Source organism: Choloepus didactylus, chromosome 24 (assembly GCF_015220235.1).
Source record: "Choloepus didactylus isolate mChoDid1 chromosome 24, mChoDid1.pri, whole genome shotgun sequence".
NCBI lineage: Eukaryota > Metazoa > Chordata > Mammalia > Pilosa > Megalonychidae > Choloepus > Choloepus didactylus.
The window spans coordinates 6,724,836-6,748,745 of NC_051330.1; the positions used below are offsets into that span (position 1 = coordinate 6,724,836).

The 23,910-nt window shown below is 37.2% G+C and overlaps 1 protein-coding gene and 1 pseudogene across 4 annotated transcripts in view; one reads left to right on the plus strand and one right to left on the minus strand.

Moving 5' to 3' along the window:
• WDR27 (WD repeat domain 27) overlaps window positions 1-23,910 on the plus strand; it is a 464,468-nt gene that overhangs the window by 341,471 nt on the left and 99,087 nt on the right. Inside the window, exons 25-26 of one of the 4 annotated variants that reach the window (XM_037817758.1) lie at window positions 3,879-3,980; window positions 5,681-5,692. The exons of 2 other annotated variants lie outside the window; for them this stretch is intronic. In XM_037817758.1, the coding sequence (XP_037673686.1) occupies window positions 3,879-3,932 (54 nt within the window). In that variant the 3' untranslated portion in view covers window positions 3,933-3,980; window positions 5,681-5,692. Of the gene's footprint in view, window positions 1-3,878; window positions 3,981-5,680; window positions 5,693-21,010; window positions 21,937-23,910 lie in introns of those variants that run through there. One more of the 4 variants, XM_037817759.1, reaches the window with a different exon arrangement.
• On the minus strand, window positions 17,406-19,018 carry LOC119519699 (annotated as a pseudogene).

A 23,910-nucleotide genomic window follows, 5' to 3' on the forward strand; every position in this document is an offset into this window, starting at 1 on the left:
TTGTTTATCTTCTGGGGATTTTTCTTTTTCTTTTTATTCTGCATTCATCTTCCCTACTGATGTTTTTGGACTTAAATTTTTCTTTTATCTGATATTAACATTGCTGTACCAACTTTCTTCTGGTGACTATTTGTGTTGCACGTCTTTTTCCATCCCTTTACTTTGGATTTTCATAGCTGGATTTTTATTCCAATTTTATAGTCTCTGTCTTTTAACTGGAGATATTAAATTCACAATTTTTATAGACTATTGATCTATATAGACTTATTCCTACATATGAACTTTACTGTTTTTCATGCTTATTCTTTGATTCTTTTTGGCCTCTGCAAGGTTGATATAATTTTTAAAAAATTTTTTTTCAGTGTTGGTTGTTAGCTAAAGATTTCAGTTCTGTTTCATTCTGTTACCCTTAAAATTTTAACTTATGTACTCAGATCCACATTTACATAAAAAAGTCCGAAGTTATTCTATATCTGTATTTCCTCTGGACAAGATAATGATCTTAACATGCTTAAACTATGCAACAAATGATATTGTTGTCTAGAGTTTTATTACTGTTCCTGTTGTTTAGAGTTTTGATACTGGCACACTTTTATCAATTTCTGTAGTCACTGCTTTTTTTTTCCTTCTTGTATCTTATTTCTTCCTTCTATGAGACGTTGCTCATATTTTTCCCTTCTTTGCCCTACTGTTCTTTTGTGTGTAGGCTTTCAGGTGTCTTGTTCTCCAGTTCCTGAGTGTTTTTTTCTGCCTCTTGAGATCTGTTGCATGTCTCCATTGTGTTTCTCATCTCTTGTGTTGTACCTTTCATTTCCATAGATTATTTCAGTTGTTTTTTCAAACTTTGGATTTCTACCTTATGTTTGCCCTGTGTTTTCTTTATAGCCTTCATCTCTTTTGTCATATCTTCCCTGAATTCATTGACTTGGTTTTTGATTTGATTTAGCATATTTCTTTGAAAATCTTTAATAGATTTTTTCATTAAAGTGAAACAATGTCTTAACTGTATCTTAATTGAGGTATAAATTTGTTTCTTTGACTGGGCCATATCTTTTTTTTTTTCCTGTTACAATTTGTAGTTTTCTGTTGTCTAGTCATCTGGTTTCCTTGGTTACCCCAATCAGATTTTCCCAGACCAGAAGGGGTTCAAGTCTTAGATGGGGTTATATTTAGTTTCACGTCTCCCTGCAGGTGTGTCTTAGAGATAAACAGACTTCCCTGTGAGGTCTCTAGCCACTATGCTTTTCCTAACCTGCCTGTCAGCCTGTTGCTCTTGACTGGTGTAAGGAGGTGTGGCCCCTTTCGTTCTCAGCTTAGGTTGTTTCCGTTTTGACTGTTTTCCCCAGGTCCTGGGGTCTGAGTTCTGAAGGGAGGGCAGGGCCTTGAGCTGGGCCCCCTCCTTCCTCTCAGGGAAGATGCACCCCCTAGAGAGTTATCTTCTGCATTTGAATTCCTCCTTTGTCTCTCTTAACTGTCAACTCCACCCCTGTCTGGGTCAGAGTGCTGCAGACTGAAAATGGCTGAGGCTCTCTCCACTGAGCCACTCGGGTTGAGAGAGAGTAAAAGGGAAAGGAAGCCCCTTTCAGAGCCAGTCCAGAGCCCCCCAGTTTTGCCAGTCAGATGGAGAGAACACCTGGTCTCCTGGGCTCTCTTTCCCGGGGCATAGACATTTTCTGGCTCTTAGATCAGTTGTCTCTAAAAGCCTCTGTATTGTTCCTTCTTTTTAAAAATTATTATTTTTTCCTGTCAGCCCCACCTCCTCTCCACTGGGAGTGAGTTTAGGGTACTTTGCTGCTTGTTAGGGGCTTGTCTGTGTTTGTAGCTTGTATTCAGCAGTCCACATTTGTTAATTAAAACCCCAATTGGAGCTGGGCTGAGCTATATTCGCTGGCCCTGAGAATGCTGCTTTCTCTTACAGTGAGGTCCTGCAGCTCAGCCTGCTGTGGGGGCAGGGGGCTCCCAGCATGCTTCCACAGTTTTCACTTACAGATTTTATGCTGCAGTCTCAGCTGTCTCACCCAATCCAGGCTGGTGTGTGATGTGTGGACAGTCATGATTGTCCCCCCACAGTTGTTCCAGATTATTTACTAGTTGTTCCTGGTTGTTTATTAGTTGCTCCAGGGGACTAACTAACTTCCACTCCTCTTTATGCTGCCATCTTGCCTCTCCCTCTGGATTAAGTTTTATTAATTCTGCCCGTTACTGAGAATTTGCTTCAATATAAAGAACCTTATCTTTTCTAAGTGCTGGACATTTTTCATCCTTTTCCTCTTTAGATATTGTTTCTCCAAAATTGCCTTTATTCTTGCCTCTGACTTCTACTGGGATATTTTTGAAACTCTCAATCTATCATCCATGGTTCTTTACTGATCTTTCATGTTTTTAAATCAGTTTGTTTCTCTAAGCTGAATTTTTTTTGATTCCTTAATATCATAATCCAATGAACTAGTTCTTTCTCCAGATGTGTTTGTCTAGAGAAGCAATGTCCGGCCTTTTTCCTTTTTCTTTTTTTTTTTTATATCCATTTTTAAAATTTCCAATATGTTATTTAACATATCCGTCTTCTATTTCACTCCCATTTTTTCATAATTTCTTGTTTGTTTGTTTTTTTAATTTAGCTATTGTCCTTTCAGTCATCTCTTTGAGGACTATAAGCATACTTATTTAAAATCATTTTTCAGATTATTTCATTTCAAATTTGTCTGGAATGCAGTTATTTTTCAATTGTTATTTGATTGTCTTCTTAGCATTCAACATTAATGTGTTTGATAATTTTAATTTATAGATTTATTTTTAGTTGAAGAACTCTCTCAATCTTTCCCTTTCTTTTCTTATCTCTCCATGAATTTTGGTTTTTCAGTTACTTCTTTTCAATCCTTTGAGACCTCAGTTCAGAGTAATATTGGAGTAATAGTTCCTGTCCTGTGAAGTTGCTTAAGATAACCCAGTTCTAGTCAACTAACCGTTTGGCAACTTATGTCATTATCTTCTCATGTGGCTCGTTTTGTGTTCCCCTGCTGCCCGCCCCCCCCCCCCCAGACACACTACTTACTTTCAACTGTAATTCCAGGTCCCAGTATATATCAACCTCTTTCCCAGAAAAGTGGAGCCACCATCTAGCTCTTGGTTCACCATTTCTACTTGATTTTGGACCCAGAACCAGCAGATCCAACTCTTAAGCTTTGTTCTTCTATTCTATTTCTGCTCATGGTGATATTTTCTTGCATCTGAGTCTGGCTTTTTTGGTTTATTTTCTTTCTTGTTATATTTATATATCATTTCGATATGTTTAAAATAAAGGAGATGCCTCAAATCATGAATTAAAAATTTATTCTTGACTTAAAGTTCCATTTAGATATTGAAGCATATAACTGTAAAAGGAGTTAGAAATGTGGAATTTCACATTTCTTTTAGTTTTCTAACTTTAAAAATAATTTCTAAGTACCCTCTCCTGTCTGCAGTAGGCAACCTCAGAGTTGTTACTATCAAGTTCATTTCACTTATTCTAAGAACCTATAAAGATATTTCATGTATCATCTTTATTATAAGAAAATGCACATTTCTCTCCCTTTTGTCATTTTTAGTTGATGGCTGTAACTCACCTCATCCATTTTCCAGGGAGCTGTTTAATTCCCGTACACTCTTTAGCAATTTTCCTCTCCTTTAAAAAAAGAATTTTTAGATTCTTTAACAGTGATCTATATTTTCTATTTGACAAAACACTGGCATGATTATCCCAGTCCAAAATTATCTTATGCAGCCGTATGTTATTTTTTTTGTGGATCATTAAAGCAGCATACAAAGTTGGTTGAACATTTGGAAGTTCATCTTCCTTTCCAAATTTCAAGATCTGAACTTCTGCCCTGTCATCAATACAGGTAGACATTTCAAGCAGTTCAAAGTTACGATGTTGCATTCCTGGAAATTTCTAGGACATGAAGACACTCCATGATTCTTCAGAGATATAGAATGAGAAAGAGGTACAGCACATATTCTAGTTATTTGAAACACATTATTTGGTGTTTAATTCTCTTCCCAGTTGACTTAGAGACCTGGGATGCTAAGGAAAACCCAAACCCAAACCAAACTTGCCTGGTTTTCCTCCCCACTTCTTTAAAGACTGAATTGTTCAATTCATATGTGCAAAGAGATCAAACATTGGGACAGAAGAACTGGCAAAGTATTTATACCACCACAAAGAATGGACTTTGGCAGGTTGGCTGATTCTTTCCTCTGCAAAACAGACGTGAATTCCCGTTGCGCACCTCACCACTGCAGAGACGGTCATGAGAATCAGCGTGAGCTGCTGTCAGAGCTCTTTTCCCATGCACGCCCAAGTCACTACATTCCAGTCATTCAGCAGTACAAATCTGACACTGTGCTTGCACTGTTACACATACAGGTCATCCTGTCAAGTCCCAAAGCTTTTCAGAAACAAGCAGACGAATTATATAAACTTCACACCGGGTTTGTCTCCTCTAAAGGGAAAAGCAGCCAGTTCTTGGGTAAACTCTAGTAATGGCTCTAACTGCTCCCACAGGAGCTCACAGCAGCTAGGTTAGACTTATTCTAATAAAAAGTGCAGAGAAGTTTCAAGGTCAGAAGGAACACAATTGCTCGAATTCGGTTCTTGCCAGGACACCTGGGCTTATGACCTTGTGCTTGAGAAATAGATCATGGAATCTTTAACTGTGACGAGTATTCTATGGCCTTTTTCTCCTGCTCCTCTTGGGAATGCTACCACTTAGCTAGTCCAGAATCTATTCGGGTTGTTGTTGGTTCAACGCTGAGTCATGAAGGAGAGTTTACCTCTCCTCACACCTTTTTTGTCCTCATCGAAACACGAACCAGGCCCAGGCCTGCTTGATTGCCTTGTGCACGCAAAAGAGAAAAGTAGCTTTAGGATATAGTTTGTGAAGTCGAATTACTGGAACAATTTACGGAGATATAGCCAAAAAGACTACCACAAAACATTTCCACATGTTGAACTTCAGCAAATTTAAATGAAGTGGAAATATTTATCCTGGATTAGAGATGTTTGAGAAGTAATGAAATTATAGAATTTAAATCTTTGGAGAGCTCAGCCTTGGCTGCACAAAGGAATCATCTGGAGAGCTTTCAGCTCCGATGCCCAGGCCCCATCCCCAGACATTCTGATTTAATTGGTCAGGAGTGGGAGCTGATCAATAGCCAATTATTCTTGAAGTCTGAGTAATCAAGACAATGGGCTTAAACTGAGGCATGTAACGTTTTGATCATATGTCAAAATGCCTTTTAAACTGAGGCCGGTTAAATATTGAGCCACATCATGGGATTTTTTTTTTTTTTTGAAGTCTCATAAAATAAAACATAACTGTCTAGGCTGGTTTGAATGCCTACAGTGGAGAAAATGGTCGTGAATTTTCAAGCTTTTCTCTAAAAGGTTGATCATGAAACTAATATTTTCTAATATAAACAAATTTTAGGATTTTTATCTATCAACTGAATCTGCAAATATTGCTTCAGTCAAAAGTATCTATTTGAGAACAATCAGTTTAAAAAGCCAAGCCTTCAATCTTGGGATTTGCCCTTATGAAAAGTACTCCTGCAAAGGAGAAGCTAAGCCTACTTATAATTATGCCTGAGTCACCCCTAGAGAACCTCTTTTGTTGCTCAGATGTGGCCTTCCTCTCTCTCTAAGCCCAACTCTGCAGGTAAACCCACTGCCTCCCCCCTGTGTGGGACACGACTCCCAGGGGTGCAAGTCTCCCTGGCAACATGGGCCATGACTCCCTGGGACGAACCTGGCCCTGGCATCATGGGATTGAGAAAGCCTTCTTGACCAAAAGGGGGAAAAGAAATGAAATAAAACAGAGTTTCAGTGGCTGAGAGATTTCGAATGGAATTGACAGGACATTCTGGAGGTTATTCTTATGCATTATATGGATATCCCTTTGTAGTTTTTAGTATATTGTAATAGCTAGAAGGAAATACCTGAAAGTGTAATCCAGTAGCATTGATTCTTGAAGAGGATTGTATGACTATATAGCTCTTAAGGTGTGACTGTGTAATTGTGAAAACCTTGCGACTGACACTCCCTTTATCCAGTGTATGGACAAACGAGTAAGAAAACAAAGACAAAAAAATAAACAAGGGGGGGGGTAAGTAATATGGGATGTTTAGGTGTTCCTTTTTAATTTTTATTCTTATTTTTACTTTTTGGAGTAATGAAAATGTTCAAAAATTGATTATGGGATGAATGCACAACTATGTTATGTTACTGTGAACCACTGATTGTACACTTTGGATGATTATCTGGTATGTGAATGTATCTCAATAAAATTGCATTAAAAAAAGTATCTCTGAGATAATGGTAAATGTTTCCATTGTAGAGAGTAATGTTTTATGGCCTATATTAATTTCAGAGAATTAATATAATTGTTACCCATAGAAAATAGAAACTTTGTATAGAAAGATATCCAGTTTCTATTTAGCTCTGCTATTTACCAGCTGTATGACTTTTAACAAATGAATATAATGTTTCTGTATCAATATTAGCAATGGAAAATAAAGACGATTTAACTAGATTTTTCTCTGATTCCCTTTACCCCTGAAATTATATGACCTGACTAAAATGCTTATGCATTAATTGAAGGAGATCATGAATTTTTGGAAGATTTGATTAAAGGAAATGTTAAAAGAAAGTAAGTAGTAAAATGTCCTATAGTCAGGAACTTGAAGGTGGTACTATGTTGATTTCCCTTAAGCTCTAAAACCAAATCATTTTATAAAAGTAGCTTCAGCAAAAGATGGGCTATAGAAAAATTGAAGACTAAAATGAAAATAGACATGATTTAATCTATTTAATGAATTCATATTAATATACATATTACATACCTTGTATATATTAATCCACATAAAACTCTATGAAATATAATTACTCTTATTTTCCCCATTTAACAGATAATGAAATGAAATTACAGAAAGACTAGGAAATTTATCCAAAGTTATATCATTTGTAACCAGGCCCATAAAACTTGTAAATCTGTATTATTTCTACCTCTATCACAGTGAACTCCTTTATCTTTTTATTGCTTTTATTCCCTGGTAATCTCTAAATTTTTTATTTTTATTTTTATTTTTGTAAGGTTGAAAAAAAAGAAGAGAGTTGGAAAATTTTCTTTTTTGGTTTTAGCTATCTGCAAAATAAACAAAATTCAGAAGTATTGTAAGGCAAGGGGATTTTTATGATGGATGAAGAAATAGCAAAACCAATGCAGTATGCTCTACTCATAAAGGAAAAGTTATTTAAATCGACAGGGGCCAATTATTCTTATATAACTGATTTTCTCCTTTCTTTTCATATCTCATATTCTAAGGAATTGGATAAGAACAGTAGTGTTGAATAGCATCTTAAAAATTTACTTTAAGGGAACATTTGAGAGTCACTCCTTTCTAAATTTCTTCTTTTGAATAATGAGGCTAGACAACAATTTCTTCATGAAGAAATTTCAGGCCTTTATCCTCTCTTCCATAGAGATATTCCAAAGCATGCAAATAGGCAAATTCTGGATATATCTCAAGCATAAAGATAAACAACTAACCGTGCCAGAGAATCTGGTAGTGAGCTACTGATTCATCCATGCCCAGACTGCCTGCCAGTGTTTTAATTAGACCAGAATCTGTGTCCACAACAATAAAACAGGGAAATGAATTTCTCTCTTCATTCCAACTACATGTTCAAGGTTTTTTTCTTCCTTCACGCCAGTTCTGTACAACGCAGTGTTAACAAACAGGGACATAGCCAAGTCACAGGAATTATGGAATGTGAATTTTTCCCTCTTCCATGATTTCATATTTCTTTGGTGTTTCTATAGTCTTCTCATTAACTCCAGCTGGGAGAGACAGATAATGACCGGTATTGAAAGTAGAAGAGAGGATAATTGATCTTTGAGCATAAAACAGTTCAGCGTTGTGAGTTAGAGGAAATGTGCTTCTTTTATGGTATTTTTTTATCGATTGTCTTTAAAGCTCCAATATAGAAGCCACAAGTGAAATAGAGATTTACTCATGATCACTGTTCAGACTAAATGCAATGATTTTTCTGATTTTTAGCAAGGATGCTCTGTATTTGGGAATTCCTTTACAGTTAGGAAAGGTAGGATGTTTTGTGGATAAACACCGGTGGCAGATTTTTTTTTAAGTCTTTTCTTAGGCCATATTCAGCAATAAAGTATGTATGAAACTCCTAGAATTTATGAGTTATACTTATGGCTTGCCTTGGCTTATTTCATTTTAAGCATTTTATTTTGGGCCTTACCTTCAACTAGTTATGTTGTCCTTCCAGGATCTCACTACTGAAGTTTACCATTCCTTCACTAACAACTTGAGCTTAGTTAACTGAGGATAGCAAGTTCTCATAGCAGGCTAATGCTGAGAAAGGACTGGCCCAGCTCCTTGTTTTTCATATGAACTTGGATTCAGAGAGTTAAATAATCTGCAAGTCACCAGCAGAGAGGCAGGATTCGGTTTTCAACCCAGCATTCCTTCTTGGTATAAAATGCTTTCTTTCTTGTCTCTCTCAGTACACGCTCAGAGCTCACAGGTAAATTCTGGAACTAGAGATTATGTTTTTCCCATATCCTGGTCAAACTGGAGGAGACATACTTTTGGCATATTCCTAGTTGTCATACAGGTAATGATATTTGCATAATGCTAATAATATATCCAGGTACCCTTCTAAGCCCTTATTTATATTCACTAATTTAATTCTCAGAACAATTTTCTGGGGTAGGGACTATATTATCTCCATTTTATAGATGAAGAAATTGAGGCGGGAGAAGTCGTTTAACTTCACTGAGATGATGTGGCTGGAAAATGGCAGAGCTGTGATTCAAACACAGGCAAACTGGTCATAAATCTGTGCTTCTAATCATGATGCTATGCTGCTTTTAATGGTTTTTAATTGATTTTTTGACGTTTAATTTACATGCAGTAAAATTCAGCTTTGTGGTATATAATGAAATGAGAAATTAAAATGTAATGTATAGAGTCATGTAACTTCCACCACAGCCAAGGTGCAGGATGTTCCCTTCACTCAAAAAGTTCACACCAGCCCCTTGGCGGTTAATCTCCCTCTCTTCCCAACCACTGCTGGGCAACCACTGTCTGGATCTCTGTCCCTGTAAATTGACCTTTTCAGAAATGTGATAATGTAGTGTTAGCCGTTTGGGTAAGGCTCCTTCCACTTAAACTAATGCTTTTGCAATTGATTCATATTGCTACCTGCATTTGCATTTTTGAAAAATTGCCAAGTAGCATTCCATTGCATGGCTGTATCACAATTTGTTTTTCCGTTTATCAGTTTATGGACATTTTGTTTGTCTCCAGTTTTTATCAATTATGAATACAGCTGCTCTAAACATCCAAGATCAACTCTTTGTGTGAACGTATGTTTTTAATTTTTCTTGGATAAATTCTTAGATGTGGTATATCTGATCATATTTTAAGCACGTGTTTTTTACATATACATGCAACCCATGTTTTTTCAATTCAGTTTTATTAAGATAGAGCCACATACCATACAATCATCCAGTGTACAGTCAGTTGTTCACAGTACCATCATATAGTTGTGCATTCATCACCACAATCAATTTTTGAAACATTTTCATTACTCCAAAACAAAATAAAATAAGAATAAAAATACAAGTAAAAAAGAACACCTAAAACATCCCCTCCCCTTATTCCCCCCATTATTCATTTAATTTTTGTCCCCATTTTTCTACTCATCTGTCCATACACTAGATAAAGGGAGTGTGAGCCACAGGGTTTTCACAGTCACATAGCCACACCCTATAAGCTATATAGTTATACAATCATCTTCATGAATCAAGGCTACTGGGTTGCAGTTCAACAGTTTCGGGTATTTGCTTCTAGCTATTCCAATACACAAAAACCTAAAAAGGGATATCTATATATCCCATAAGAATGGCCTTAGAGTGATCTCTCACTCCATTTGATGTCTTTCAGTCCCTGAAACTTTATTTTGTTTCATTTCTTTTCCCTCTTTTGGTCAAGAAGGCTTTCTTAATCCCATGATACTGGGTCCAGGTTCATCCCCTGGAGTCATGTCCCATGTTTCCAAGGAGATTTACACCCCCAGGAGTCATGCCCTATGTAGACGGGAAGGCAGTGAGTTTACCTGCTGAGCTGGCTTAGAGAAAAAGGCCACATCTGAGCAACAAAAGAGGTTCTCTGGGGGTGACTCTCAGACACAACTGTAAGTAGGCTTAGCCTCTCCTTTGCAATAAAAAGCTTCATAAGGGCAAACCCCAAGATTGAGGGCTCAGCTTTCTAAACTGGTAGTCCCCAGTGCTTGGGAGAATATCAGTAATTCCCCAGGTGGGGATGTTTTATAGGATAAGAAACTGCTGGAATGTTTTCCAAAGTGGCTGTGCAATTTTGCCTTCTTATCAGCAATGCACAAGGTTTCCACTCATTCCACAATAAATGTAGGGTATTGTTTTTTTATTCTAAAACTGGTTAAATGTAATGCAAAAAAGACAATTGTAGATCCATTTGAGTTCCAAACAAATCTGTGTGAATCCCAAGTAGTATGAGCCAACTGAATTTGACATTGTATTTTAAAATATAGCTTAAATAAGTAGGGTTTATTCCCAAATGCAAATGTCTCAACAAACATTTTTTGTTTGTTTCTTGACTTGGTCTTCCTTGTATCAAATAAAGAGTATAAATTAAAACTGCAGACTCTCATAAGGGAAGCTCTGTGATTATTAATTTTGGAGGACATTTTTTCTTCTCAGGTTAAGACAGACCAGTGTCCTTAACATCTATTCCAGCTTGCTAAATGGATTGGCTTTTATAAAGGGGATTTATTAGGTTACAGATTTTCAGTTCTCAAGCCACAAAATTGTCCAGACTAAGGCATCAAGATGATAACCTGCACTGAAGAATGAATGATGGTGTCTGGAACACCTCTTTCAGCTGGGAAGGCACGTGACTGGCATCCGCTAGTCCCTTGCTCCTCGGTTGCATTTCAAAGTGGCTTTCTCCAAAATATCTCTGGGTTTCTCTTAGCTCCTCTCTCTCAGTTCCTGTGTGTTCTTGCTTCTTTCTCCCAGGACATTTCTCTCTAAACATCTTGGGGTCCTCTCTTAGCTTCTCTGGGGCAAACTCTGGGCTTCATCTCTTAGCTTAGCATCTCCAAACATCCTTCTGTCTGCATCTCCAAGCATCTCTAAACGTCAGTGTCTGTGTTGGCTCTTGAGCTCTCTTAAGGGCTCCAGTAAATTAATCAAGACCCACCCTGAATGGGTGGGTCCACACCTCCATGGAAATTATAAAATCAGAGGTTTCACCAACAGTTCAATTGGTCACATCTTCATGGATCAACTTGTTTCCTCCCATCAAGTTTGAGTTAAAAGATCATTACTCTTCTGGGTCCATAACAGTTTCAAACCAGCACAACTTCTACCTGGGCATGTGGGTGGATCTTTGTAGTTCATCATTTCACTAAGTCCTGATGTGTATGACAATTCTGGCCGTATGTGTTTTTCTCAATTCCGACTTCCTTCCACTTAACAGCCTGAGTCCTCACTTCGGTTTCCATGTGGCCTTTGCAGTCTAAGTCCCTTTTGTAACAGAAATCACTGGGTTTACTCAGAGCAGGCAGAATGTGACCTCATTAACTTATCATTCTGGTTGTCAGTGTCTTCTCCGTTTTTGTCCTTATTTTCTTGCCAGCTCAATTACACACTTTAATGAGTACAGTGTAAGCCAGAACCGTTGGAATATGCAGAGGTGAAACAAGTGCCCGTGTTTCAGTTGAAGTCGAGCACTTACTCTGGTGATTTGAGTCCTAAGAGCAAAGAGAACCCCACTAGATGGATGTCCTATTTTTATTTCACAATAGGAATAGTCTCTGTCCCTCATTGTTTGTCAAACTTACTGATTTTTCTGGGAAGCTTCCACTCACCACATGGTGATCACGGGAGCAGCTAGTAACTGAACTCTTGACCCAAGTTGGGCCAAATTTTGAAATTGAAACTGCAAGAGGCAGTGGCTGAAGACGAAAACTGGTAGTTGAAATGATCTAGGTTTTTGGTTGTTTATTTTGGTTTGTTTCTTTGTTTTGTTTTCTCTTGCCAGTGGAGTAGAGAATTGGAAACACATGACTTCCAAAGAGAAAGAATAAGGAAAACACATATCAAGGAAAAGATACAAGTGATGAAAAATAAAGACCTGGTGATTGTTAATTCTATGGCTTTGGCTTTTCCTGATTCCAGAATCCATCTTTGTTCTTTAGCTCCTTTAGACATTCTAATAACTGTGTAATAAAATACCTTTCTGCTAACCTATTTCAGGTTGTGTTTCTGTCCCTTGCAGCCAAAAGAGTTAGTCATGTCCTCTGAATTTTTACAGCATCTTTGTACTCCTAACTGTACGAAAACTAGATATTTTCTGCAGGGAAAGGGGAAAATTTCCCTTTTCCTAAGTCTGTGTTGTACTTTGTCACCTGGCTTCAAAGGAACTCTTCTCATGTTCCTATGTGTTTAAAAAGTCTTTATTGAAAATAACTCATCCAGTGCAAGGTGTTAATCATAGGGTGGTATATGGGAATCCTGTATTTTATGCATGGTTTTCTTTAAACTCCCAGCTTCCCTAATAAAGAAAATAAAATTACTTACCCACTGGACAGTAGCTCACTTTTCCATAGAGCTCAAGTCTCATTCGTTGAGCCTGGCTGGCAATCAACTCCATGTCTTTCTCTTGTCCCTGTTTCTCAGGTTTCCAAACAACACCTCATCCATATAAAATCAATTAATGCAGATAGACATCTGGGAACACAGTGTATATTCTATTTACATATGTGAAGACTGGACATTCAGAGATTAAATTCTTAGCCAAATTCAAACTAAAATTTATGTGAATACAAACTAAAGTGTTTATACACTGGAGTTTGTTGTTTTTTTCCTTTTCCTTAGTGGTTCAAGGGTTTGGAAATAGAAGTGCCACAGCTATCTGAAAATTATTTTTAATTTGCTTCAAGATCTGTTATAAGCAAGAGTTATGAATGTTCCAAGATATTAGTATGAGATTTGTAGCAGTGTTTTGCAATTATTAAGAACAGCTATATCTCATTTTTCTTTACCCACCGTGTGTGTGGTTTGACACCATGGTCTCTGATACAGTCTAGTTAAAGAGAAATTTTTAAATAAATCTGACACATATCTGTGGGTGTAAAATTATTTGGGGACTCATAAGTTAAGTACAGTTTTGTTCCAACTTGATGTCCTACTTTTTTAACCTTTTATTTGAAATAAGAATTAAGGTTTTCCTCTATAGCAATAAACATATTTAGGCCAAAATCTGTACTGTAAATATCAGCTTATTACTCTTAGGATTATGTAATTGTATACTCAGTCTGAAAATTGCATAGGTTATTTTCATATACATCTCTATTTATCTATTATGTAATTGTATACTCAGTCTGAAAATTGCATAGGTTATTTTCATATACATCTCTATTTATCTATCTATTTAAATCCCTCTGTCATCTATTTGATTCTGTAATAATTCTTAACATCTATAGAATGATTACTATGTGCCAGGTACTGCAATAGGTGATTTACATGTATTAACTCATTTAATCCTTACAACTCCTGGCTAGGTAATATTATCACTGCAATTTACAGGTGAGGAAACTGAGGTAAAGAGAGTGTAAATAACTTACCCCAGATAATACAGTGAATATACGATAGAGACAAGATTTGATCCCAAAGCCTGTGTTCATAATCACTACACTAAAACTATGAAAGGAATTTACAAAATGTTCACCAAATAGTAAAAGGTCAGATGCTTCTCTTTGCTTCTTAGAATGGCTCTGTAAGTTTATTCCAATCTAGGAGATTTTTCGTTACCAGAAGTTCATCAAGATTTGTATAACATTTCATGGACTAAGGGAAGATTGTCAGTGGCCAACATGTCTGATTCTTCATTATGGAAAAGTTAATCTAATGCAACTGCAGACTCCATTTTGCTTTTTTTATAATATTTTACTGTTATTGTTATCAAAATTCCAGTAATTCTTTTGTGGAAAATTTTTAAAATTTGAAAACCAGATAAACTATTCTAAATATTGCATTCATGTTTCTAATGCAGTGTTCATTCTCATCTCTTTCTATGCTTGATTAGGGAATCTGTATTTACCCGTTAGGTGTCTCTTGACATTTGTAGTATCTGAGATGCTGAGTTTAAATTGAATCAGTTACCAGGTATATTGAGTATTTACCCTGTACACTGCTGTTCTAGGCATGGAGAGGACACATAAGGAGTTTAAGATATGGCTTGCCCTTAAGGAAGTTGAAATCTATTTGGAAGTGTCAAAAGAGCACAATATGTTAGCAGGGCATTAAAGTTCAAAATGTCAAGAAATTAAAGAAGATCTCAGGGAGAAGGAAGATTTTATCAGATACTTGAAAGATGATTAGTCTTTGGATTAAAAAATTGTGTGTTTTAATCTTAATTTTTGCTACTTACTGACCTGAGCTGTAGCTTTGAGCAAATGACACACTATTCTGGGTTGATACTCCACTGTGAACTGTGAATGATAATCCGTATTTTGCAGGGTTGAAGAGTTCAGTAAGACTTCATAGATAGATTTATAATTAGATAGGTAGGTAGGTAGGTGGATAGATAAGTAGGTAGGTAGATAGGTAGGAAGATAAGTAGATAGGAAGGTAGGTAGGTAGGTAGATTAATAGATAGGTAGATTGGTAGATAATCTAGATTTAGACATCATCTGTACACAGTAAGAATGCAAAAAGTGCTTTTATTTCTGATTTTATGAAGTTTGATTCATTTAATCATTTAAGAAAGCAGAAAACAATATCAGTGTAAAAAATTGTAAGCATGTATAGAAGCACCAAGAGGGTGATGGACAAAATGAAGTGCGTGTGAGCAAAGTACTCGTGCCACTGAAAATACGTAAGTCTACACGGTGGGAGTGAAAGTAATGCAAAGTACCAAGTACAGTACACACAGTGATTCTTTAATAGATGTGCTTTCTTGTGATAGGAACTGATCTCAGTCCACCAACGGAGGTGTGTGAGAGATGTAGCATTTTAATTTTCTATTTCATGACTCCCTTTGTTAAATGGGCAGAAGCAGTCTTAAGTTAGCTCCATTCCAATCCCAAGACACTGACCTCAGGTTCACAGGATTGTTGATGAGTTTGGGGGCAAGAATCACTTATAATTAACCGAGATCCTTTGGGAGGAGCATCTGGTCCTCATTAAACATCCATTTGGGCCAACATCTGCTGAGTCTTCTCTGTAATCCTGGTCATCAGTTCACACAGGGCCCTGATGGATTGCACCTTATTGTGGTCTACAAACCATCTTTGGGTGCAGTGGCTCTCCTAGCTACCTCCTCTCTCCTTTCATCTACTAAATTTAAGATCTCATCAATATTCATTAAGATCTTGTTTGACTTTGGACCTGATTAAATATTTTATTGAAGAGTATATACACTTTATAATGGCAGCTCTTTAATAGTATTATAAAAAAAGCAAACTATAGAAACAGTTTGGCATTTCTTTTTTTTTTGTCCATAATATTTTAATACTTTTTCCACTTTTAAATACATGTTTTAATTTTGTGATTGTAACATGGAAGATCCAACTATTACTTAGTGATTCTTTAATAAAGATGATGTTTAATAAAAAACATCTTCAGGATTGTAAAGCAGTTATAGAAGAGTTTAGTCTACACACTCGTGAGGTACTTTAAAATGATTATGTCTTTGAGTCTGTAGCTGAAAATGACAATAATCCAAATACATTGTACAACTTGGACTAAATACTGGTGAGAATTGTTTACCTGAACAAACAATTGATAAGCTTAAAGATAACCAGCACAATTTCATTAGAGAGTCAGCTCAGCCCAGCTAAAAATTTCCTCAATAGCAACTGATACTGATGTTGATGTATAGGTGAAAAAATTAGGTGATGGAACTGAAAAATGGGAAATGCATTCCTTCTTTTCTTATTTTTCATTCTTCTATCTCCCTCACAGACATCCCCCTCTTTGATCTAGCTGCCCCTGTGGCAAGCTCAAATAAAGTTCAGCATTTCCTAAGGCTGTGGCTTTCCTTCTCTATTTCATGTGGATTTAATAGCATTTGCTGGTTTGGGCTTCATCTTCCCTTTTTGTTTCCCTATGTTTTCTGACCCAGACATTTGTTTTTCTAACATATTTCTCTAGATTCATCATGTAGAGTGTCCTGTTATGAGAGTTGTAAAATGAATGAGTACTGTCTCTACCATAGCTTCTGTTGTTTGAACAAATCTAATATACCTTCACCTTTCTAAAGTGGAGAATATCAACTAATATCTACCCCAATAGGCCCACTTGACTTGCTTTCAGAGTGCCTCATCTTTGCTTTGCTCTCTGTAGAGAACTAACTTCATATTATCTCAGCATTGTTCCATCAGTGTCCAAGAAGCATGGCAATTAATAATACCGTACTACTGTGAAACTCATCCAGGAATTCCTTCATATCTTATGCTAATCTTATGAATTCCCCTCTTCAATCTGTCCAAATTTTTAGAACCTTGCGGTATAGCTGTTCCAATCTTTAAGGGCGTGGCTCCAGAATTGTTTTTACTACAAACTCCCTAGAGTAAACAGCTTTAGAAGGGCATTTTGTAATGGGAGAGCATTTTAGTCCATCTGGGATCTTAATTCCATCCTTGTTAGGTGTCTTTGGGCTGCATGAGTAGTTTCTATCCAAGGAACAACAAAAATATCCTCTCATTTTTAAAACCCTCTCTAGGAGCTCTTAGACATGGGTGCATCTGCTTTTCCCTTTCTTATCTTATATTTGTCTATTTTTCCTTTACAATATTATTTTTCTCCCCTTATTTAATTCATCTGTCCTACAAGACCTAAACTTTTCTCCAGAGAAATCTCTCTCTTTCTCTAGCTTTACCATTCTAGCTTCCTTTATTTTGTTTACATCCTTCCACTGCTTCTGTATTTTTTTTTCATAAGGAATATCATTATGTTTCTATAATCACAAAATCATAATTTCTGTACAGGAATGTTTAAGTGAACATTAGTCAATGCATTGATAATTCACTTCATATGATGAGGTAAACATACTACAGAACATATTGTAAAGAAAAAATATTGTAAAATTTTCTGGCCTTGCAGTGCGTTTTTTGGTGCAAGTATTTAAGACACAGTAGTGTTCAATTCAATAAAGTACTGCAGAATGTCATGTCACAGTCCACTTAATTCAAAGAGAATCAGGACATTCAGCTTGTAATAAACTGTCAGAGCATATATATAAAAAACCACATGTAATTCATAAAATATATAGTAATTTATTTAGATGGTTTTAAATTATTTCATTGTGGGATTCAGAATAGCTGGAACAATCATCCTAGATCTTCTTAACAGGAATAATCTTCTTGTTAGGTAGGCAGTGGCTTTGGCTTCAGGTAGAAATGCCTCCCAGTATTTTATCAGCTATTGTTGTGTATGTATTAATGATACTAAGTTCTTGATAATAACAGCTTTAAAATCTTTCACTTGTTCTTTCTCAAATCTTCCTGCTTCTTTTAGAATCATTTTAAAGACGTGTTCAAAATCTCTTTCTCCTTGTTGCACTTTGGCCTCTCACTCTCTTATTTCATTTTCAGCTTGCTCTATTTTATCTGGTTTGTTAGCAACCATCACTTTGCCTCAGTTTCACCTTTTTTTTGAGTAAAGTACTTTAAGCCTCTTCCCATTTCTGCCAGCACTTTACTCAATTGTCTAATACATCTTTCATCTGCAGCAATAAGACAAATGTAGTCATTAAAAAGTTCTGAAAACACTTTAAAAGTCAGAAAAAAACTTGTTTTTGATGTAACTGGTCTGTCTTCTCCAGAACCTTGGCAAGCTGAGACAAAGCTTTAGGTAAAGGAGTCTGATCCTCAGAATTACCTAACATGGCAGCACTTTTAGCAAAGGCAGCTGTGTTGGCTGAAAGTTCTTTCCTATGGCAGACCAAGACTTCAACACTAAGTTGCTGATCCGGTTCTCAAATTGCTGCTGCTTTTCTTCAAACCATGCATCAAATTCATTCACCTTGATTGCCATTTTGTTGACAGTGTCGGCAGCCTTGTTCACCATCATCAGTGTCCTTGCACACTCAGAGCCTGTGTATTAACTTCTCTAGGCAGCTCAGAACTTTCCAAGAGTTGCCTTAGATCAGGATCCTGTAGTAAAGTTGGATGTTTTACAGTTCATTGAAGATATCTTTCAAGAGCTGCTCTCCATTTTTCCACAAATTCAGTGGATGATGAATCTTCTTCACCCACTTTGACCTTGGTCATGCCTACTATAGTCTTTTCTGGAGCTGGTGACACAATATAACTGACATGTAAATATTTGCTTGCTGATTTGCTGTGCAAGCCAAGAAAGTCACTGAATCTTTTAACAGAAAATTAACCCTTATTGAACATGGAAAGGGAAGTCTTTGTTGTTACCCTATATGCCATATAAGCGTCCATGCTACCACCAACTTTCTCTGGATCTGGCACACCAGTTTCTATATCAAAAATATCTCCATTTGCTTTTTCTTCAGTTCCTCCCTGGATCTACCGAAGATCACAGGAGCAGATATACTCTTTGATTCGATTATTGGAGCAATGAGTGTAGTAGGGGTGACGGGGTAACTGTAGGAGAAGGATCTGAAGATAGTATAAGTTCCCTTTCTGGACTGTCCAAAGAAACTTCTTCCATGGCTCCCATAAAGACCTTTTCTGCCATCATCTAGCACAACTTCTGTGGGTTTTGGACCATTGGAGTTTGTACTAATATCTTCTGCAGAAAGACTAGCTGGTTCTGGAGAAGATGGACTTGACTCAAGGTGGAAACAGTGCTCGTGAACAGGTCCTCTCCATCCTCTAGCTGCTCTAGGTCTGTGGGCTTCCCGTCCCCAGTGGAGGCAGCTCCCTGTCAGCCGCCATCTTCTCTTCCCCCATGACTGCACAAGCTGGGCTTCACTTCTGTTTTAAAAGTTTAGAAGATAGCATGTTTTTCAAATCACTCAAGTTCATTTTTAAGGAAACCTGGTTCCTAATGGTCATGTTCTCTGGCTATGGCTCTTTAAATTACCTTCTTAGTCTTTAGAAGGGGAAAAAACCTCATTCATTTTTTCATCAAATTCATGAAAATGGCCCCAATCTCATTTTATTTTTTAAAAAATGCAGTTCCACTAATTTGGGGAGGATAAAGAGATGATTGAGGTCTCTGAAATCTAAAGCCATTTTCAGTGCTTAGGTAATTTAAAAAAAATTAGCCGATTTTGGAACTCTTGGAGGGAGATGCCTCTTGACTCACAGACAACCACGCAATGAAGCCCAGAATGAAGAATGAGATTTGGAGTTACTGATCTAGCTCTACAGTGTCAGATTTGGCTCTAACTCTATAGCAAGAACTGTACTAAGGCTCTATGGTGATTGTTCCAATTTGCTAATGCTGCCATTTGCAAAACACCAGAAATGGATTGGCTATTATAAAGGGGGTTTATTTGGTTACAGAGTTAGTCTTAAGGCCATAAAGTGTCCAAGGTAAGGCATCAACAATAGGGTACCTTCCCTGAAGGATGGTCAGTGGCATCTGGAAAAACCTGTTAGCTCAGAAGGAATGTGGCTGGCATCTGCTTGCTCCCAGGTTGCATTTCAAAATGATGTTTTCCAAAATGTCAGTATCAGCTTTCAATGACTGTCTTCAAAATGTCTGTCTCAGCTGTAGCAGCGAGCGAGACTCCAGTGAACTAATCAAGGTCCATGCTGAATGGGCAGGGCCACACCTCCATGGAAACATTCAATCAAACCAAAGGTGTCACTCACAGTTGGGTGGGTCACATCTCCATGGAAACAATCTAATCCCAATATCCCACAAGATTGGATTAAAAGATCATGGCTTTTTCTTGGGGGACATAATATATCCAAACTGGTACAGTAATCACGGAACTCATCTGCTTAAGTTTCCAGCTTCAGATCTTGCTGAAACACAATAGCAAAGCCCAAACCCACCATGACTGGCCAAGACAAAAATCCCACGTGGCTGCACCTCGTGAAGCTGAAAGTGCTGGCATGTGCAGCAGAAACTTCAGTCTTGTCATGTATTTGCTCTCCAAGTTCCAGTCTGTTTCTCAAAGTGCTTGGTCAGATGAGTGCATGTTGGGTTTTTGGAGTCAATAAATAGTACTCTTTTCCCACCTGAGTTCAGAAGTTAAGAGTTAGACCCGGGAGTCAGGCAGATGGAGAACAATATGTCACATGTATTGTAGTTAAGCAAATGGGAAGGCATGGCTTATATGTGGTAAAATAGCTTGCTAACACTCTCCAGAATTCAGATACCTTCCCTCACAAGTACTGATCCCACCCTACTAAGTCAATGTGTGGCTGGCAGCAGAGAAGAAAGCATGCCTTATGATGTGGTTTTGCAGGAAAAAGAGAAAAGAGACAAACTATGCATGCCTCGTTCTTTGTCTTAAATTCACAAATTAAATAAGCCTCTCCTCTTCCCCTGGGGAGGAGTAGGGTAAGGATTTGGGACAAGAGGCCCAAAATATTTTAGGGACCCTTCCGTCACATGAAACCCCACTATAAATTAACAGTAGGAAGCTGACGTAATTTGTTCTTTAGCTCTCATAATTAATTGATAATGTGCAGACAGTTGAAAAGGTTGTCTTATACCCTTTTGGCCAGTGTAGACAGATTGACTCTGATCCAAGGTACATTAAAATATCAAAGTAGCTATGAAATGCAGTTTGGATTAACCAAGTGTAAGTTTAATACCTGTGGTAGATTTTATTATTTTTAACACAATTTGTTCTATGTCCTAGGAAATTCAAATAAGAGCAATGTATATTTTAAGCTTATTCTTTGTACAGTGTTTTCCATTAATGAAAGGTGATTGAAACCACCTGGTATTTTATTTTTGAATCACAGCTCGCCACAGTCACCTTGGATGGTAAACTTCAGTTGTTTCTAGCTGGATAGCCGCTGACCGGTGAAGCTTGGCCCAGGAACTTTGAAAGGAACCACCTGGTAAAAGAAAGAAATAGTTCTTCAAGCACTGGGCCAGAATCAGTGGATTGTTTTTCATAGTATGGACTGCTTTTCAGATTTCCTCTCTGCAAATGGCACCACTGTATTTATGCCAAACTCAGGTTTGTAAGCATTCTTGATCTTCAAAAGGGAGAACTCCCTTACTGGAAAAATTGAAATGACATGCAACACTTGTGCACAGGATTTGGTCAAGTTAAAACAGAATGTTCTTCAATTAAAAAAAATTTGATATTGTATCCTAATCTAATCTTTTCTAAAAAATTAAAAAGGGAATTCACTTTTGGAGCTGAGGAAATAAAACAGTAAATTTTACTAAACCATTTCTGAGTCTTCTGACTAAGGTGCCCAAGGCTGATCGCTTAGTAAATGTGCCCTCTGCCCTGGGAGGGTTAGTCATTGGGCGCAGTTTGGCTTCTGGTCCTTTCCTCCCATAGAGGTAAGAGTTTGAGGTGTTCCACTGGATGAGTTTTTAATAGACAAAAAGCTGTCTTGGGAAATTGACTCTGCATGTAGCTGGCTCCAAATGTCCCTGGAACCAAGTCTTTCTAGGATCTTTAGGAAAGTCAAGATGCTTCTAGAACAATTCCAGAGCCCAGATGATTTCAGCAATATATAGTGTCACCCCTCATATTACCCACCAGCCTGAAAACTCCTTGGTGAGATTCAGTGTTCTCAGGGAAACTATGATGGTGGGAGACAATCCGTTTTATCTGGAGCCTCAATTGTCCATCATTTGTAAGAAAAGCAGCACACTATTTTTCCACCTCCGAAGAAATGTCACAAGGTTGACTTCTTGGATTCCTCATTGGTATTTTCACACATTGACCATAAATACGCATACCTTGTTTTTTTTTTTTTTTTTGCAAAGTTTTTGTAAGCATAAGCTTAGAATAATCATTTCTATTTTCCTAACCGAGTTATCCATTTCTAGTAATTATATTGTTTCCCTTTGTTAAAAAGAAGTTTTGAATGTTAGTTCAATGAAGCAGTTTTAGGTCAAGCAAGCTCATAGAGCCTTATTTAATATTCTTACTCTGAATTAAATCATTTTGCTGTTACTAACATGTTCAGTTTTATGTATGACTTTCAGAACTAAGGTTTGTTGCTGTCATACATTGCTTTGATTTTGATCTAAAATTTCTCCAAAACAAGTCATAATTCCAATTATGTCAAATGTGATTAAGAAAAAGGAATTTAAAATGATTTAATGTAAATAATAATTGCTGAATAACATCTCAAAGAAAAAGTCTATTACCCAGACAAACAAAAACAACCAATCGAGAACCAAGGGAAAACTTTGGGCAAAAAATAAATTTGAAAAAGCTCCTGGTAAGAAGAAAGCTGTGCCAAGTCACAGTACAAACTGTGTTTCAGAGGACTTACTGAAGACAGTTGTGATCAAAAAGGAGGACAAAGCTGAAGAAGATGGCAGAATTCTAGTGGGGTCTCTATTGACTAGGGGGCTAAAGGATTAGACTGTTGTGAATTCAGAAGACATCCCCAGCTTAATTTAGAAATAGAGTGGTGCTGAAATGCTTTTGCAAAGGCCAGCAAAGGAATTGTAGACATTGGTGTTACGATGTCAAAATAATCTGTCTAGCCAGTATAATATGTAATTTTTTATTTCATCGGCCTTGTAAAAACAGATTTGTTCAAGCAATGAGAAAGTGTTGTAACATAAAAGTGATTGATTCTTCTCCTTTCATCAGATAGTGGTAATAAAAATATATATTCATATAGAACTTTTTGCATGTAGTGTGCTTTCACTTCATTATCTCATTTGTTGTAATAACCCTGTGGGCTTGATAGGGATTATCATCATCATCATCATCGTTTTCCAAATACTTGACAAAAGCTGTCATAGTGAAAGTAATGATGAAATTTCCTTTTGGAAAATCCATTTAGAGGCATTATTTTCCCATAGAAAATTCATGGAATTAATCAGATTAAGAGACACTGATCTCTTTCAGTGTGTATCTAAAGAAAATTACTGAACCAAGTTTTCTAAATATACTTTAACTAGGATAACGTCAGCCTGTGTGATAGAGACTTGAACTCAAAGTCCAAGCCCAGCCGTAGACTAGTTTTATTAACTTGGGAGGAATCGCTTCTCAGAATCATAGTTTTCTTTTTTGAAATGAGTTCCAGCCTGCATACTTAGCAAGGCTATTGTGAAAACTCAGATTAAATAATGTGTGTGAGAGGTTTGTAAAAATTACAAAATTATAGGTGTACCATTGTAGAAATGAGTGGCAATAGAAGGGTTTCCTAGCTGATAAAAGACATTGTAGGCTAGACTGAGGAGATTAGACGGGGGAAGAGCAAACGATCCCTTTCCAACGAGCCAGAAAGGGGGAAGGAAGGGATGGAGGGAAACGCCAGTGATGCAGCTGTGGGTCCAGTGTAACCTGCCAAGGGATGGTGGCTGACATCAAGTAAATAATAACCAACCTTTAAAAAAAGCAGTTTATGGTTTATAAGACTCAGTCAACGACAGCTAGCTTAATCTGATTTAATCCTGCCAACAATTTTGTGAGGTAGGTATTTTCCGTTTTTACAGATAAGTACACTAAGGCTCAGTGCTGTCAGGTCAGAGAGGAAAGTGCAAATCTAGGGTTCTTGCACTTCTGCCAGACTGCATGGACTTCCCATTGCCCCTCGTTATGGAAAAGGCTCTTTATGATCATCCTGTTTCAGATCGCCCAAGTGGGCGCCTGGTGGTGGGGACAGGCAGGGAGCCCGCGTGATGTAGGTCAGCTTTGGATGGGGTGCCATGCACC